Source organism: Neophocaena asiaeorientalis, unplaced genomic scaffold, assembly GCF_003031525.2.
Source record: "Neophocaena asiaeorientalis asiaeorientalis breed wild unplaced genomic scaffold, Neophocaena_asiaeorientalis_V1.1 scaffold5, whole genome shotgun sequence".
Lineage (NCBI taxonomy): Eukaryota > Metazoa > Chordata > Mammalia > Artiodactyla > Phocoenidae > Neophocaena > Neophocaena asiaeorientalis.
Window position 1 is genome coordinate 5,799,540 of NW_020174698.1, and position 13,289 is coordinate 5,812,828.

Sequence of the window (13,289 nt, forward strand, 5' to 3'; positions counted from 1 at the left end):
TGTCCTTTTTTTTTTTTTTTTTAATTTTATTTATTTATTTATTTTTGGCTGTGTTGGGTCTTCGTTGCTGCGCGCGGGGGCTACTCTTTCTTGCGGTGCGTGGGCTTCTCATTGCGGTGGCTTCTCTTGCTGTGGAGCACGGGCTCTAGGCACGTGGGCTTCAGTAGTTGGGGCACGTGGGCTTCAGTAGTTGTGGCACGTGGGCTTCAGTAGTTGTGGCATGTGGGCTTCAGTAGTTGTGGCACACGAGCTCAGTAGTTGTGGCTCATGGGCTCTAGAGTGCAGGCTCAGTAGTTGTGGCTCACGGGCTTAGTTGCTCCATGGCATGTGGGATCTTCCCAGACCAGGGCTCGAACCTGTGTCCCCTGCATTGGCAGGCAGATTCTTAACCACTGTGCCACGAGGGAAGCCCTTGTCTTTGGTTTTGATCCATCAGCTCAGTTGTGATTACATGGCCAGGTAATAACCTTCAAATATGATTTTCTTGGTGGTGGGAACTCATTGGTATATTTCTTATTTTGGGGCGGGGCAGGGCTAATTATAGCAAATCACAGAATAGATTCATGTTGTTCTGTAGTCGTTTTGACAGACTGGCATGAATCTTCTTTGAGGACTAAGCCAAGGGCTCTGGTTGATTCCTTCTTTCATACACAGTGGAGTTGTGACTGCGTTACAAAGTATAGGTGTGCACAGCTGTGTGGTCTTCCATTCAGTGGCCTTGGACAAGTCACTTAACTTCTACTCTTCCATTTATTACTGCAAAATGGGACTAATACCTACCCTGTAGGCTGTTGTGAGGAGCAGAAATCCTAAGCGTGGTGTCTGACCCAGTAAGCAGTGAGTGATAGAGCTTAGGATGAAAATGCAGATATTAATGCTTTTAACATAATAGTGGGAACTTTAGTTTTATATTTCATGGCTTCTGAAATGTTTTGACCCAAAATCAGCTTTAGTTGATCAGTCTCCAGATTGTTTCTCACAGCCAAAGTAATTAGAGAGCTGCCAATTATCTTGGTTAGCTCAGACAAGGGTGAGGCATTTTTGTTTTAATTTACCATGGTATTGATTCAGCTCTCAAAATGCAATTAGAGAATATGTGCTGCAAGTCAACTTTGGTCATTTCATGATCAATGTAAATAATATTTTCCACTTAATTGGTACCTGTAAAATGGTACCTTAAAGAAGGAAAAAAGATTTTCTGTGCAATATGGAGCCAGTTCAAGTACTCTTGAGGGTCTTACTGGAAGACATGATTTTGAACTTCAAGTGCATAAGAATAAGATGTAAGATTGGACATGTGTATGTTATAGTTACGTAACTGTTTACTCTTCTGTAGCATTGCCCTCAAGGACAGTACTGTCCCCTGATCTCCCTGTCTCACTGTGTAATTCTTCTCACCCTTATGCCTTTTCCCTCTGCCTGGCCCTTAAATGTTGGTGGTTATAAGAGTTCTCTTCAGGGCCCTCTAAGCTCGAACTATACTTTTTTTCTAGGTGACGTCAATGTCACTTGTGCTTTTAGCTATCACTCATGTGATGACAACTCCCAAATCTGTATCTCTAGTGTGTATTTGGTCTCCTTTTAAGACCTGTGTGTCAAGTGGCCACAGACTTCTCAGTCGCAATGAACTAAAAATCAAGTTTAATTGTGTCAACCAGACCTTCTTCTCCTCGGGTTCCCTATTTCTATGATGGTTCTACCATCACCCAGGCTCTCATAACCTGGGACTTTTCCTGGACTCTTTCTTCTCTTTGACTTGCTATTTTCAGTTAGACACCACGTCATGTCCAGTCTTTGTCTTTACCATTTGATTCATTTCTTATCCTATACCTCACTGCTTCCTCCAGAGTACAGACCATTATCTTATCATGCCTGGATTATAGCACCAGCCTCCTGGATGCCTTTCTGTTTCATTCTTTTCTCTCATCCTGTACTTTACAGCAAGGTTGGGCTATCCCAAATGTGAATTGGATTACTTTACTCCTCTACTTAAAGTGCTTATATGACTTCTCATTGCCTTCAAATCAACCTCCAGACCTTTCTTAGCATGACATGTAAAACCTTTTATGTTCTGGCTCCTGTCTACTTCTCGTACTTCATCATCAGCAATTCACTGTCCTCCTTCCCTCACATCCCCACTCACAAGCCCCCACTTCTCTTGTACAGTGTTTTGTTGTTCAGTACTTGTAGTTTCCTACAGGAGGAATGTCCTCGTGTTTCTACACCCTTGCCTATGCCTGGCACGTGCTTCCCATTTTGATTCTCTTGCCTGAATAATGAATACTCATTATTTTAAAGCAACTCAGATGTCAGCTTTTGCAGAAAGGCTTGCCTAATGACTCCCTTCTCCTAATCCACGTTAAGGGTTTGTGCTGTGCTTTTTAAGCAGCATGCTCTTCATTTATCTATGCCCCGACTCTGCTAGCTCCTTGAAGGTAGTCTTTTATTCATGTGCCTGGGACTTGGCATATTGTAGGGGCCCATTAAATATAGGCTGACTGACTGAATGAATGTTTTTATGCTTGCCTATTACAAGTATGTAACAATTTAAAAGTTATTTTTTAATTGAGATATCACCCCTTTAAAGTTTATAGTTCAGTGGTTTTGAGTATATTCACAAGGCTGTTCAACCATCACCGCTGTCAAATTCCAGAATATTTTCATCACCCCCCAAAGAAACCCTGTACCCATTAACAGCTGCTCACATTCTCGCCTCCTTCCAGCCCTTTGCAACCACTAATCTACTTCTTGTCTCTGTGGATTTGCCTTTTCTGGAAATTTTATACAAATGGCCTTTTGTATCTGGCTTTTCCTTAGCATAATGTTTTCAAGGTTCAGTAGTCTTCCTTTTCAAGACTACTTAATTTTCTATTGTATGGATGTGTCACATTTTGTTTATCCATCCATTAGTTGGTGGGCATTTGGATTGTTTACATTTTTTGACTGTTAATAAATAATGCTGTTAGAAACGTTCATTTACAAGTTTTGTGGTAAACATACGTTTTCATTTCTCTTGGGTATATACCTAGGAGTGGAATTGCTGGGTCATACAGTAACTTATGTTTAATTTTTTGATGAACTGCCAAACTGCTTTTCAGAGTGGCTGTACCATTTTACATTCTTGCCAGCAATGTTCCAGAATTTCCAATAACCTCACCAGTACTTGTTACTGTCTGCCTTTGATTATAGCCATACTAGCGGATGTGAAGTGGTATCTCATAGTGGTTTTGATTTACATTTCCCTAATGACTAATAATGTTCAGCATCATTTCAGGTTCTTATTGGTCACTTTTTCTTTGGAGAAATTCTACTCAAATCCTTTGCCCATCAAGAAAATTTCTTTTTTTGGTCTTTATTGTTGAGTTGTAAGAGTTCTTTTTATATTCTGGATACAGGACTCCTCAGATATATGATTTGCGAAAGACGGTGAATAATATTTTAAGAAACAAGTATAGTACTGATACGTGCTACAACATGGATGAACCTTGAAAATGTTATGCTAAGAGAAAATGCCACAAGTTGTATGATTCCATTTATTTGAAATGTCAAATAGGCAAATCTATACAGACTGAAAGTAGTTCAGTGATTTCCATGGGCTGCAGGAAGGAGAGGCTGGAGAGTAACTATTAATGGTACAGTGTTCCTTTTGGGGATGATGAAAGTGTTCTAGGATTAAACAGTGGTGATGGTTGCACAACCTTTTGAATATGCTTAGAATCACTAACTGTACAGTTTAAAAGGGTGAATTTTATGGAGTGTGAATTATATGTCAAATCTTTAAAAAGAAAAATCAAGTGTGTTTTATTTTTTGAACTTTTCAAGTTTGTACCGCTTTTGAAGATAGCTGTGAAATTTCCCATTAGTCAGGGTGCCAGGCCTTTGAGTATCTTTATCCTTGGCAAGAGAGGAGACAGTGTGCTGTGTCTGCTGTCCATGCCTATTGTTTTTTTTTTTCTGTGGCACGCAGGCCTCTCACTGTTGCGGCCTCTCCCGTTGCGGAGCACAGGCTCTGGACGCACAGGCCCAGCGGCCATGGCTCACGGGTCTAGCCGCTCCGCGGCACGTGGGATCCTCCTGGACTGGGGCACGAACCCGTGTCCCCTGCATCGGCAGGAGGACTCTCAACCACAGCGCCACCAGAGAAGCCCTATTGTTTTTTATTAAAATTTTTTTTTCATTTTTTAATTGAAGTATAGTTGATGTACAATATTATGTAAGTTACAGGTTAAAAACTGTGACTCACTATGTTGTACACCTGTAACTTACATAACTATTATAAAATACTGGTGATATTCCCTGTGTTGTACATTATATCCTGTAGTTTATTTATTTTATGTGTAGTAGTTTGTACTTCTTAATCCCTTACCCCTATCCTGCCCTTCCTCCTTTCCTTGTCTCCACTGGTAACCACTAGTTTGTTTGCTATATCTATGAGTCTCTTACTTTTTTGTTACATTCACTGATCTGTTGTATTTTTTAGATTCCACATATAAGTGATATCATACAGTATTTATCTTTTTCTGTCTGACTTATTTCACTCAATACCCTCCAAATCCATCCATGCTGCACATGACAAAATTTCATTCTTTTTTATGGCTGAGGAGTATTCCATTGTAGATATACACTGCATCTTCTGTATCCATTCTTCTGTTGAGGGACACTTAGGTTGCTTCCACATCTTGGCAATTGTAAATAATGCTGCAATGAACATCGGGGTGCATGTATCTTTTCAAATTGGTGTTTTGCTTTTTGGGGATATATGCCCAGGGTGGAATTGCTGGATCATATGGTAGTTCTACTTTTAGATTTTTGAGAAACCTCTCTACTGTTTTCCACAGTGGCTGCACCAATTTCCATTCCCACCAGCAGTGTACGAGGGTTCCCTTTTCTCCACATCCTCATCAGCATTCGTTATTTGTGTTCTTTTTGAAGATAGCCATTCTCATGGGTGTGAGGTGATATCTCATTGTGTTTTTAATTTTATTTCTCTGATTAACGATGTTGAGCATCTTTTCAAGTGCCTGCCTGTTGTTTTTTTATGTCAGTGGTGCTACTGTTTTTCTAAACTCCCTCTTTGCTTGTGTAAAATTTAGACAGCCAGATACTTTGAGATTTAATTTCAATTTTGTTTTCATTAGTTATGATAGGATTGATTATTAGATGCATTTCCCCCCCACCCCTATGATGTCTTCATTTGGTTCAGTTTGGGACCCTTAGATACTTTTCTTATAATCACATATACTAGGAAAACTGTCTATGAGGTTGGGTGGGATGGAGGTTTGGAGTTTTGATTATAGTTTTAGTGCCTTTCTTAGAAGACTAATTTTTGCATTAGAATAGTGATGGTGAATTATGGGATTTAATATTGGAACAAAAAAGAAGATATTTTTGTTCCAGATTTAGTTATCTTGCAATTAAGCCCCCAACGCTTAAAATTCATTTTTATAATAACTAACATTTTAAAAAGTTTTGGTTTTAATGTGTGAAATTGCAGTGAAATGTGTCTCAGAAATTTCTAGCATTATCAGTAACATTTTCATATTGTAGAATAAGGAATACCAAGTATAGAGAAACGTAATTTTCCTTAAAAAATTGAATTTTCCTGAAAAAGTTGAATTTTTGGGGTGAATTATTGTTTATAGCTAGATGAAATCAAACAAAAGTAATCTTTCTAGAGCTTTTGATGTTTTGAAGTTTTCTCTGTACAGAATCGGAGAGTTAATTCTATTGTGGTGCTAGTTTTGGTTCTTTGATTCTGATAGAGAATTATAAACTTTAAGGGAAGCAGTCTCCTTTGTCTCTTGTGCTTCTGAACCTTCTTTTTCTAAATTTGTTTCCTCCCTGTCATCTTTCTGCCATTCCCCTTCCCACCCTTCCTTACCCTGCCCCTTGCCTCCAAACTAAAACTGGGAGAGTTTGTAAAATAACCTTTGGTGATTTTGTTTTGTTTATAGAATAAGCTGTGACCATGACTACTGAAGTGGGCTCCACATCTGAAGTGAAGAAAGAATCTGACCAGTTAGGAGCAGATGCAACCAAGGAGAAACTGAAAGAAGTAGCAGAAAATCAGCAGAATCAGTCATCTGATCCAGAGGAGGAAAAAGGTTCCCAGTCACCTCCTCCAGCTGAAAGCCAAAGTAGTCCACGCCGCCAGAAGAAAGAGAAAGATCCATCTGAGAGCAGGGGGATTTCTCGATTCATACCCCCGTGGCTTAAGAAACAAAAGTCCTATAACTTAGTAGTGGCCAAAGACGGAGGAGATAAAAAAGAGCCTACCCAAGCTGTTGGGGAGGAGCAGATTTTAGATAAGGAGGAATCTCTTCCTGAAGAAGAAAGGCAGGCCAAGGGTGACGCTGAAGAAACAGCCCAGAGAAAACAACAGGAGATCAAGGTCGACGTCAAGGAAGAGAAACCTGTGGTGAGCAGTCTGGAGACACAAAGTGTGTTTGAGAAGTGATTGGAAGTGAAAGCATTGATGGAGTAACCATGTTAACAAAAAGGATTTGTTTTGAATCATTTTCAGTGATCTTATATTAAGATACTGCTTTGGCTTACTGTATCTGGAATATGGGTCTTCGAGGGTCTACCACAGCCCTCTCCTGTTATTCCTTTTAAAACTTTCAAAACAATAAAGCAAAAAAAAATCCCCTGTATATGCAGATCATAAAAAAGTCATATCTATTCATTTTAGGGTTAGACAGGTACTCTCAGAATCCTTCTACCTCTCCTTTTAAATAATATGCACCTTTGTATCTGATTTATTTAGGGGTTCAGTGGATAGGAAGAAGTAGATTTGTATGTGTGTGCCTTTTGGTTGCCTGATGAAGCCTCGGTTTTGCCATGGTATGAAATTGTAATTAGAAATATTATTTGACATGGTATTTAAATTGTGGTTGCTGGGACGTAGTTTCTTTTACTCATTTAATGCTGATGTTGCCAAATTGGCAAAATGAGAAAATTGGAGGTGGATTGGGGGAAAGAAAATGTAGGAAAATACCCCTTCTGGCAAAGTTTTTGAAGTCTTTTAGGCTCGCAGTGTTTATAACAATAACAGTTCTTACTTAAGATTTTCCTTTTTTGTGTGTTGCCTTCAGCAAATTGGTCACCTTTAGTATGAACTTAATTTTTTTTCCTCCACAGCCTGTTGAAGAAGTAAGTAAAGAGAGAGAAGAGGAGGAGGTAAAGGAAATACAGGAGGACAAATCAGATGAAGCAGCAAAAAGGGAGACAAAGGAAGTTCAGACCAATGAGCTAAAAGCAGAGAAGGCCTCTCAGAAAGCCACCAAGAAGACCAAAACTGTTCAGTGCAAAGTGACCCTCCTAGATGGCACCGAGTACAGCTGTGACCTGGAGGTGAGACTGGGAGCTGATAGAACTATCTTGATGTGTGGAATGACAAGTAAAAGTATCGTCTGCCCTCATTTGTGGCCTGGCACAGTGAATAGATTTTGTGTTCCTATAAGATAGTTTGTCGCAATTCTGCATTAAAAAAAAAGCAAAACAAGAAAACATAGAAGAGGGTCATCCTTTCCGTTAGAAACGATAGTTCCTGACCCTTAAGGGTAAGCAGGGCCGATGTTCTGCCAGGCTGCACTGGTCATGTGTATTGGCTGGTGTCTGTTGTGGATGGGCATTAAATAGTTTGAATATTACCCATGGCCATAAGTGTTTCACTTGAGGAGAAACATTGCACTAGGTTGAAATTTCAGAGTAATGAAATTTCAGCAGTTTAATCCCAAGTGTTTTCATCCCGAGACAGACAATGATTTAAAATCTAGCTTATTTAATTTAGTTTCATTTAATTAAAAAACACTCTTGATTTGCAAAGCATATAATTGATTAGCACTGATGCTGACCAAAGCCAATGTAATTTTTTTAAAGCATTTAATGCCTTATTTTATGACAATCAAAAGAGCCTGTTGCTTTTCATAGCTAAATTACTTTATTTACATGACGTATACTAATAGCTAATGTTTACTGAAGAACTGTGTGAAGAACTTTGAATGAGTTACCTCGTGTAATATTTATAAGACTCTGTATGAGGTAGGTATTATTATGGGTATTCCCATTGTAAAATGAGGGAATGTAAGCTTTAAAGAGGTTAAATAACTTGCCCAAAGTTTCCCAGCTACTTAGTGGTTGAACCAGGATTCCAACCCCAGCAGTTTGACTGTGAAGGTCGTGGACCTGACTGCTGAACTACTAAGATGACTGCTTCATGGTCCTTAACGTTTACCTTTGTATTAGTTATGTAGAACTTAATTTTACTCATGTAGTTACAGTTCTGCTATGTTAGTTGTTTTGAGAAAAGGAGTACAAAAGATGATTAAAAATCCTTAAAGCTCTCAGAGAGAGAGAATAATACTGTATATCTCTCAGTAGTAGGGGTAGGGACAGTAAGGAAACAGTAGAACCGTGTTCTGAACCTGACTCAGTTACATTGTTTTTGATCACATGTCCCTCATTTTTCCTACCTATCCTAGAAGTTAGGAAGTCTAGATTTTGAGAATCAACTTGTTGGTAACTTGTTATGTGACCTTGAGTCACTTACTCAACCTCTGTGGGTCAAACTGAGGCCCAGGAATTGACTTTATCTTTAGAATATAGGATTACTTAGATAATCTTGAAGGCCCCTGTCGTCTGTCACCAAAGCTCATGGTTGACCAATGTGCTTTATGGTTTAAATCTATTTTTGTTCTCTGTCATTTAAAAAAAGTCATATTTAAAAAAACACGAAAATATAAAAATAATAGGAGAGCTGTATATTTATCATTAAAATTTTAACCAGATGTCACCATTTAGCCGTGTGTTTTAGATATATTTTAAAAGAAATAAAGCATTAAAGGTATTGCTAAAGTCTTATTCCCATCTCTCCTCTTTCTCTGCACTTGTCTTTTTATCACGTGTAAATCTACTTTATTCATTTTAACTGCCGTATAGTATTCCTTTGAGTGACTAACCTATTTTATCTATTCCCCTGCTGAGGCACAATTTCTTTTATATAGTATAACAGTCAGTGCTTCAGTGAACATTATTATATATGTTTCTTTATTTACTTGTGCAAGAGTTTCTGCAGGGTAGACACCTAGGAAGGGAATTGCTAGGTTGCTAAGATGCTGCTTTACTTCTTTAGTTTTCCCAGATGTTGGCAAAGCGGTCTCCAAAGTGGTTGTGACAATTTAAATTCCAACCAGCAACCACTGTTAGGTTTTTCCACATTGTCATCAGCACTTTTTGTTATTAGAATTATTAATTTTGACCTATCATAATGGTGTGAAATATCGTCTCAAAATTTTAATTAGCATTTATTTGATCACTGTCAACTTTTACTAGGTTATACAATAAAGACAACAATAGCAATAACGAACAACCTCCAAATCTTCTGGACTTAAAATAACAATGGTTTATTCCTTGCTCATGTTATATGCCCTTGGTGGGTAGGCTGTGGGCTCTGTTCCATGTCTTCTTGAGTTTTGGACCAAGATTAAAGGTGTATGCTCCACCTGGGAAATGTTGGTCTCACAATAGAGGGGAAAGATAACATGGCAGAACCACACTATAGCTCTTGAATCTTCTGCTTGGAAGTAGTATGTACCACTTTCACTTTCATCTCATAAACCAAGCAAGTCCTGTGGTTAAGGTTGATGACAGTAGGTGGGCAAGTATGATCCTGTCACAGGAAGAGCATGGTAAATAATTGAAACCATGGAAATAATCCTATAATTTACAACTCAGGAGGCTGAGCATCGTTTTATAAGTTTTGTTTAGGTTTCTAAGACTGCTCTAGGATTTTTAAAACTAGGCATTCTTTCTCAGATTAAGGATATTCTTTTCTTAGTTTCTAAGACTAAACTAGAAAGTTTCATGAATAGGTGGTGAAAGACATGAATAGGTAGTGAATCTTATCTGATGTATTGTCTGCATCAACTGAGAGGATCATATGTTTTTGTAATCTATTAATGTTGTAATTTACATTGTTTTCTAGCATGAAGCTGTCTTTGAATTCCTAATATAAATACTACTTGTTCATGATGATTTGGCATTGATTTTGTATTTTTAATTTAGGGTTTTTGCATATATTGCCTTTAATTTTCTTTTATCAAATTATCTTCATCAGATGTTGTTATCTGGGTTATACACTAATCTCATAAAGTTGCTTCCCTTTAGTATTCTCTGGAAAAATTTGCCTAAATTAGGGATTTAACTGTTCTTTGGAGATCTGGTAAAACTTGCCTTTAAAACTGTCTTGGAGGGACTTCCCTGGCATTCCAGTGGTTAAGACTCCACGCTTCCACTGCAAGAGACACGGGTTCGATCCCTGGTCGGGGAACTAAGATCCTGCATGCCCCACAGCATGGCCAAATTAAAAAAAACAAACAAAACGAACAAACAAAAAACTGTCTTGGGAAGAATATTGTTGGGAGGTGTTTTTTTTTTTTTTTTTCTTTAAATCATGGGTTTTATTTTCCAATAGTCTGTTTCTGGTTTTCCTTGAATAAGTTTCAGTAATTCATATTTTTAGTGGAACTGCCCATTTCATCTAACTTGACAAATCTGTTGGTATGAAGTTGTTCGTAGTGTTCTCATCTTGTATCTTTGATTTTGATTCATTTTTAATTTCTTGTGTTATTTGTGCTTTCTTCATCATTCTTGCTATAGAGTTAACCATTTTAATCTTTCAAAGAAGCAGCTTGGTTTTATTTGTTTCTTTTCTGTTTTGTAACATTTTGTTCTTTATTTTATCCTTGAGTTTATTCTGTTTTTTCCCCCAGTTTCTTGAGTTGAATATTTGGGAAAAAATGTATGCTTTATGCTTTCATGGCTCTAATTTTCCTTTCAGGTACCTCTTGTTGAATGTATAAGTTTTGAAATACTGTACTTTTAGTTGCCATTCAGTTCTTCATATTTTCTCATCCCATTATGGTTCAACTTAAATTGGTTGGAGAAGCAGAGGAGTCTTTATTTTCAATGACTGTATTAATTTACAGGTTGTCTTTTCAGCTAATAAGTGATTAGTTAATATACCATTATAAGAATGTACTTTTGAGGATAATAGATACATTTGAAATAAGCGTGTAGCATATAAGTGTTGTGTAAACTTTTTTTTTCCTGTCAAGTACAAAGCAGAACAAAATTTGAGTAGACTTAAGTGATGTGACCGCACAGCAGATTTTATGCACCTGGAAACCTAGGCAGTGACTGTATATTTTGACCAGAGGCTGTAGTTCATCAGTGTCACAATAGTTGTTACAATGCAGGCGTTATAAGTGGTATTTCCTCTTTTGATTAATTTCTCTTTTATCCAGTTCTCCTTCCTATCTAGGTTCTTTGAGTTCTCAGTATCATTAGAATGGGTCTGATACTGATCACACTGCTGTTACTTCCTCATCAGGAGCAGAGCCCAAAGAACAGCCATCACGTGGTTTGAGCACGCTCTCGTTTCCCAGTTCCAGTACTGACCTTAGGCAGATGGGGTGATGTGCTGATGCTGCTTAGCTGTCGTTCTGTAGCTCTGTACCGGAAACGGGTGTCTGAGGACTACTTGGGGGGAAGTATGTTGTGGGAAACTGTGACTATAAATTAAGTTGCAAGTACTTAAGGAAGTGAATACAGTGTGGGAAATAACTACTTTTACTTTATTTGATTGGGGAGATTAGATTTGTTTCCAGCTGCTTACTGTCATTAAAGATGATGATTATGTCTTTCATGGCTTTTTAGAGGCCTATAGTTATTGCTTGCTGTTTTTCTTTCTGTATGTACATGTACCTAATTTTCAACTAGATTTTTAGATTGTAGCATGCCCACTGAAGAGGGCCTAAATGCCTTCACTTAGGGCACCTACAACAGTAGAGGGAAGCATGGCCTGTACAGGAGGTCTTGAGGAGTTGGAACAGCCTGACTTAATAGGGACCTTGTAGAGTAGGATGAAGTTTTACAAGGCGAGAAATGCCAGGATAAGATGATTAAAACTGATCGATAGAGCAAAAAGGAGCTGGAAGAAATGGACCAGAGGTTGTAAAGTTATTAGTATAAAAGAACTAGCAAGGTCAAGAATGCTGTTCGATATTAGAACATGGCTGCAGTAATTTAAGGGGGACTTTTTTTTATCCACTGCCTTGGTTACGCTACACACCAGTGGTCTTTATAGATAGGGTTTTATCGATGTGATTTAGAGCATTGGGAAAGTTAGGCAGATTCCTGTTTTTGTTATCTGTCAGTACCTTTGGACAACAAAAATACCCTTTTTATACCATTTAATGTCAGTGTTACTGTATTAACTGAATAATTTTTAAATCAAGAAACATAATTCTTGGGGATATTTTTGTTTATTTGGTGTCTTAATATCGTCTCTGCTTCACAGATTATTCCCTTAAAATAGATAGATCGATCTCCATATAGCCTTTTTTATCCTCCTCCCAGCCCCCTGCCCTTTCCTGGCTCTCTGTTTCTACATTCTTTCTCCCGTGGACCATCTGAACGTATTCTCAAACCTCAGGAATTAAGTGGAGAAAACTGCCCAGGGAGCCATGGCAACATTGTTTTCAAAAACTGTTATCTTTGAAGTCTGCATTCTTTTGAAGAGAGTATATGTTAATACTAAGTGCATAAAAAATGCTTCACACACACAGTATTTATGAGCATAAATATTGGATAATGGTGCATTTTTGGAGAATGATTTTAGTTAAGTACAAAAACAATATGGAAATGGCTTGACTTTAATTAATGTTATTTCTGGCTTATGTGACAATAGGCTTATTACTAAGCCATGCATTAATTTTGACGCAAGGCCGAGTCTCTTGTGCATTTGTTCCAAATCTTTGCGTGAAGTATTTTTTCATTAAAGTTAGTAAAAATTACAATTTACATTTGTATACTAGTCTGTCATCTCAATAATAAAGTGAGATCTCAAATATTTTTTGGAAAAAAAAATCTTTAGTTTGAAGATTATTGTTTCCTTTTTCTTTTCTTTTCTTTTTTTTTTTTTTTTTTTTTTTTTGGTGCGCGAGCGGTGCGCGGACCTCTCTGTTGTGGCCTCTCCCGTTGCGGAGCACAGGCTCTGGACACGCAGGCGCAGCGGCCGTGGCTTACGGGCCTAGCTGCTCTGCGGCATGTGGGATCCTCCCAGACCGGGGCACGAACCCGTGTCCCCTGCATCAGCAGGCGGACTCTCAACCACTGCGCCACCAGGGAAGCCCAAGATTATTGTTTTTAATGAAGAAAATTTATAATTTCTACTCTCTGCTATGTCTATTTTTTTTTTTTTTTTTTTTTTTTTTTTTTTTTTTTTT

At 38.0% G+C, this 13,289-nt stretch overlaps 1 protein-coding gene across 3 annotated transcripts in view; it reads left to right on the plus strand.

Annotated features, from left to right (window-relative positions):
* The window catches only part of EPB41L2 (erythrocyte membrane protein band 4.1 like 2), a 214,133-nt gene that overhangs the window by 95,888 nt on the left and 104,956 nt on the right, over positions 1 to 13,289 (plus strand). For all 3 annotated transcript variants that reach the window (XM_024759070.1, XM_024759072.1, XM_024759071.1), the window contains 2 exons: positions 5,955 to 6,418; positions 7,141 to 7,353. In XM_024759070.1, the coding sequence (XP_024614838.1) occupies positions 5,969 to 6,418; positions 7,141 to 7,353 (663 nt within the window). In that variant the 5' untranslated portion in view covers positions 5,955 to 5,968. The remainder of the gene's footprint in view (positions 1 to 5,954; positions 6,419 to 7,140; positions 7,354 to 13,289) is intronic.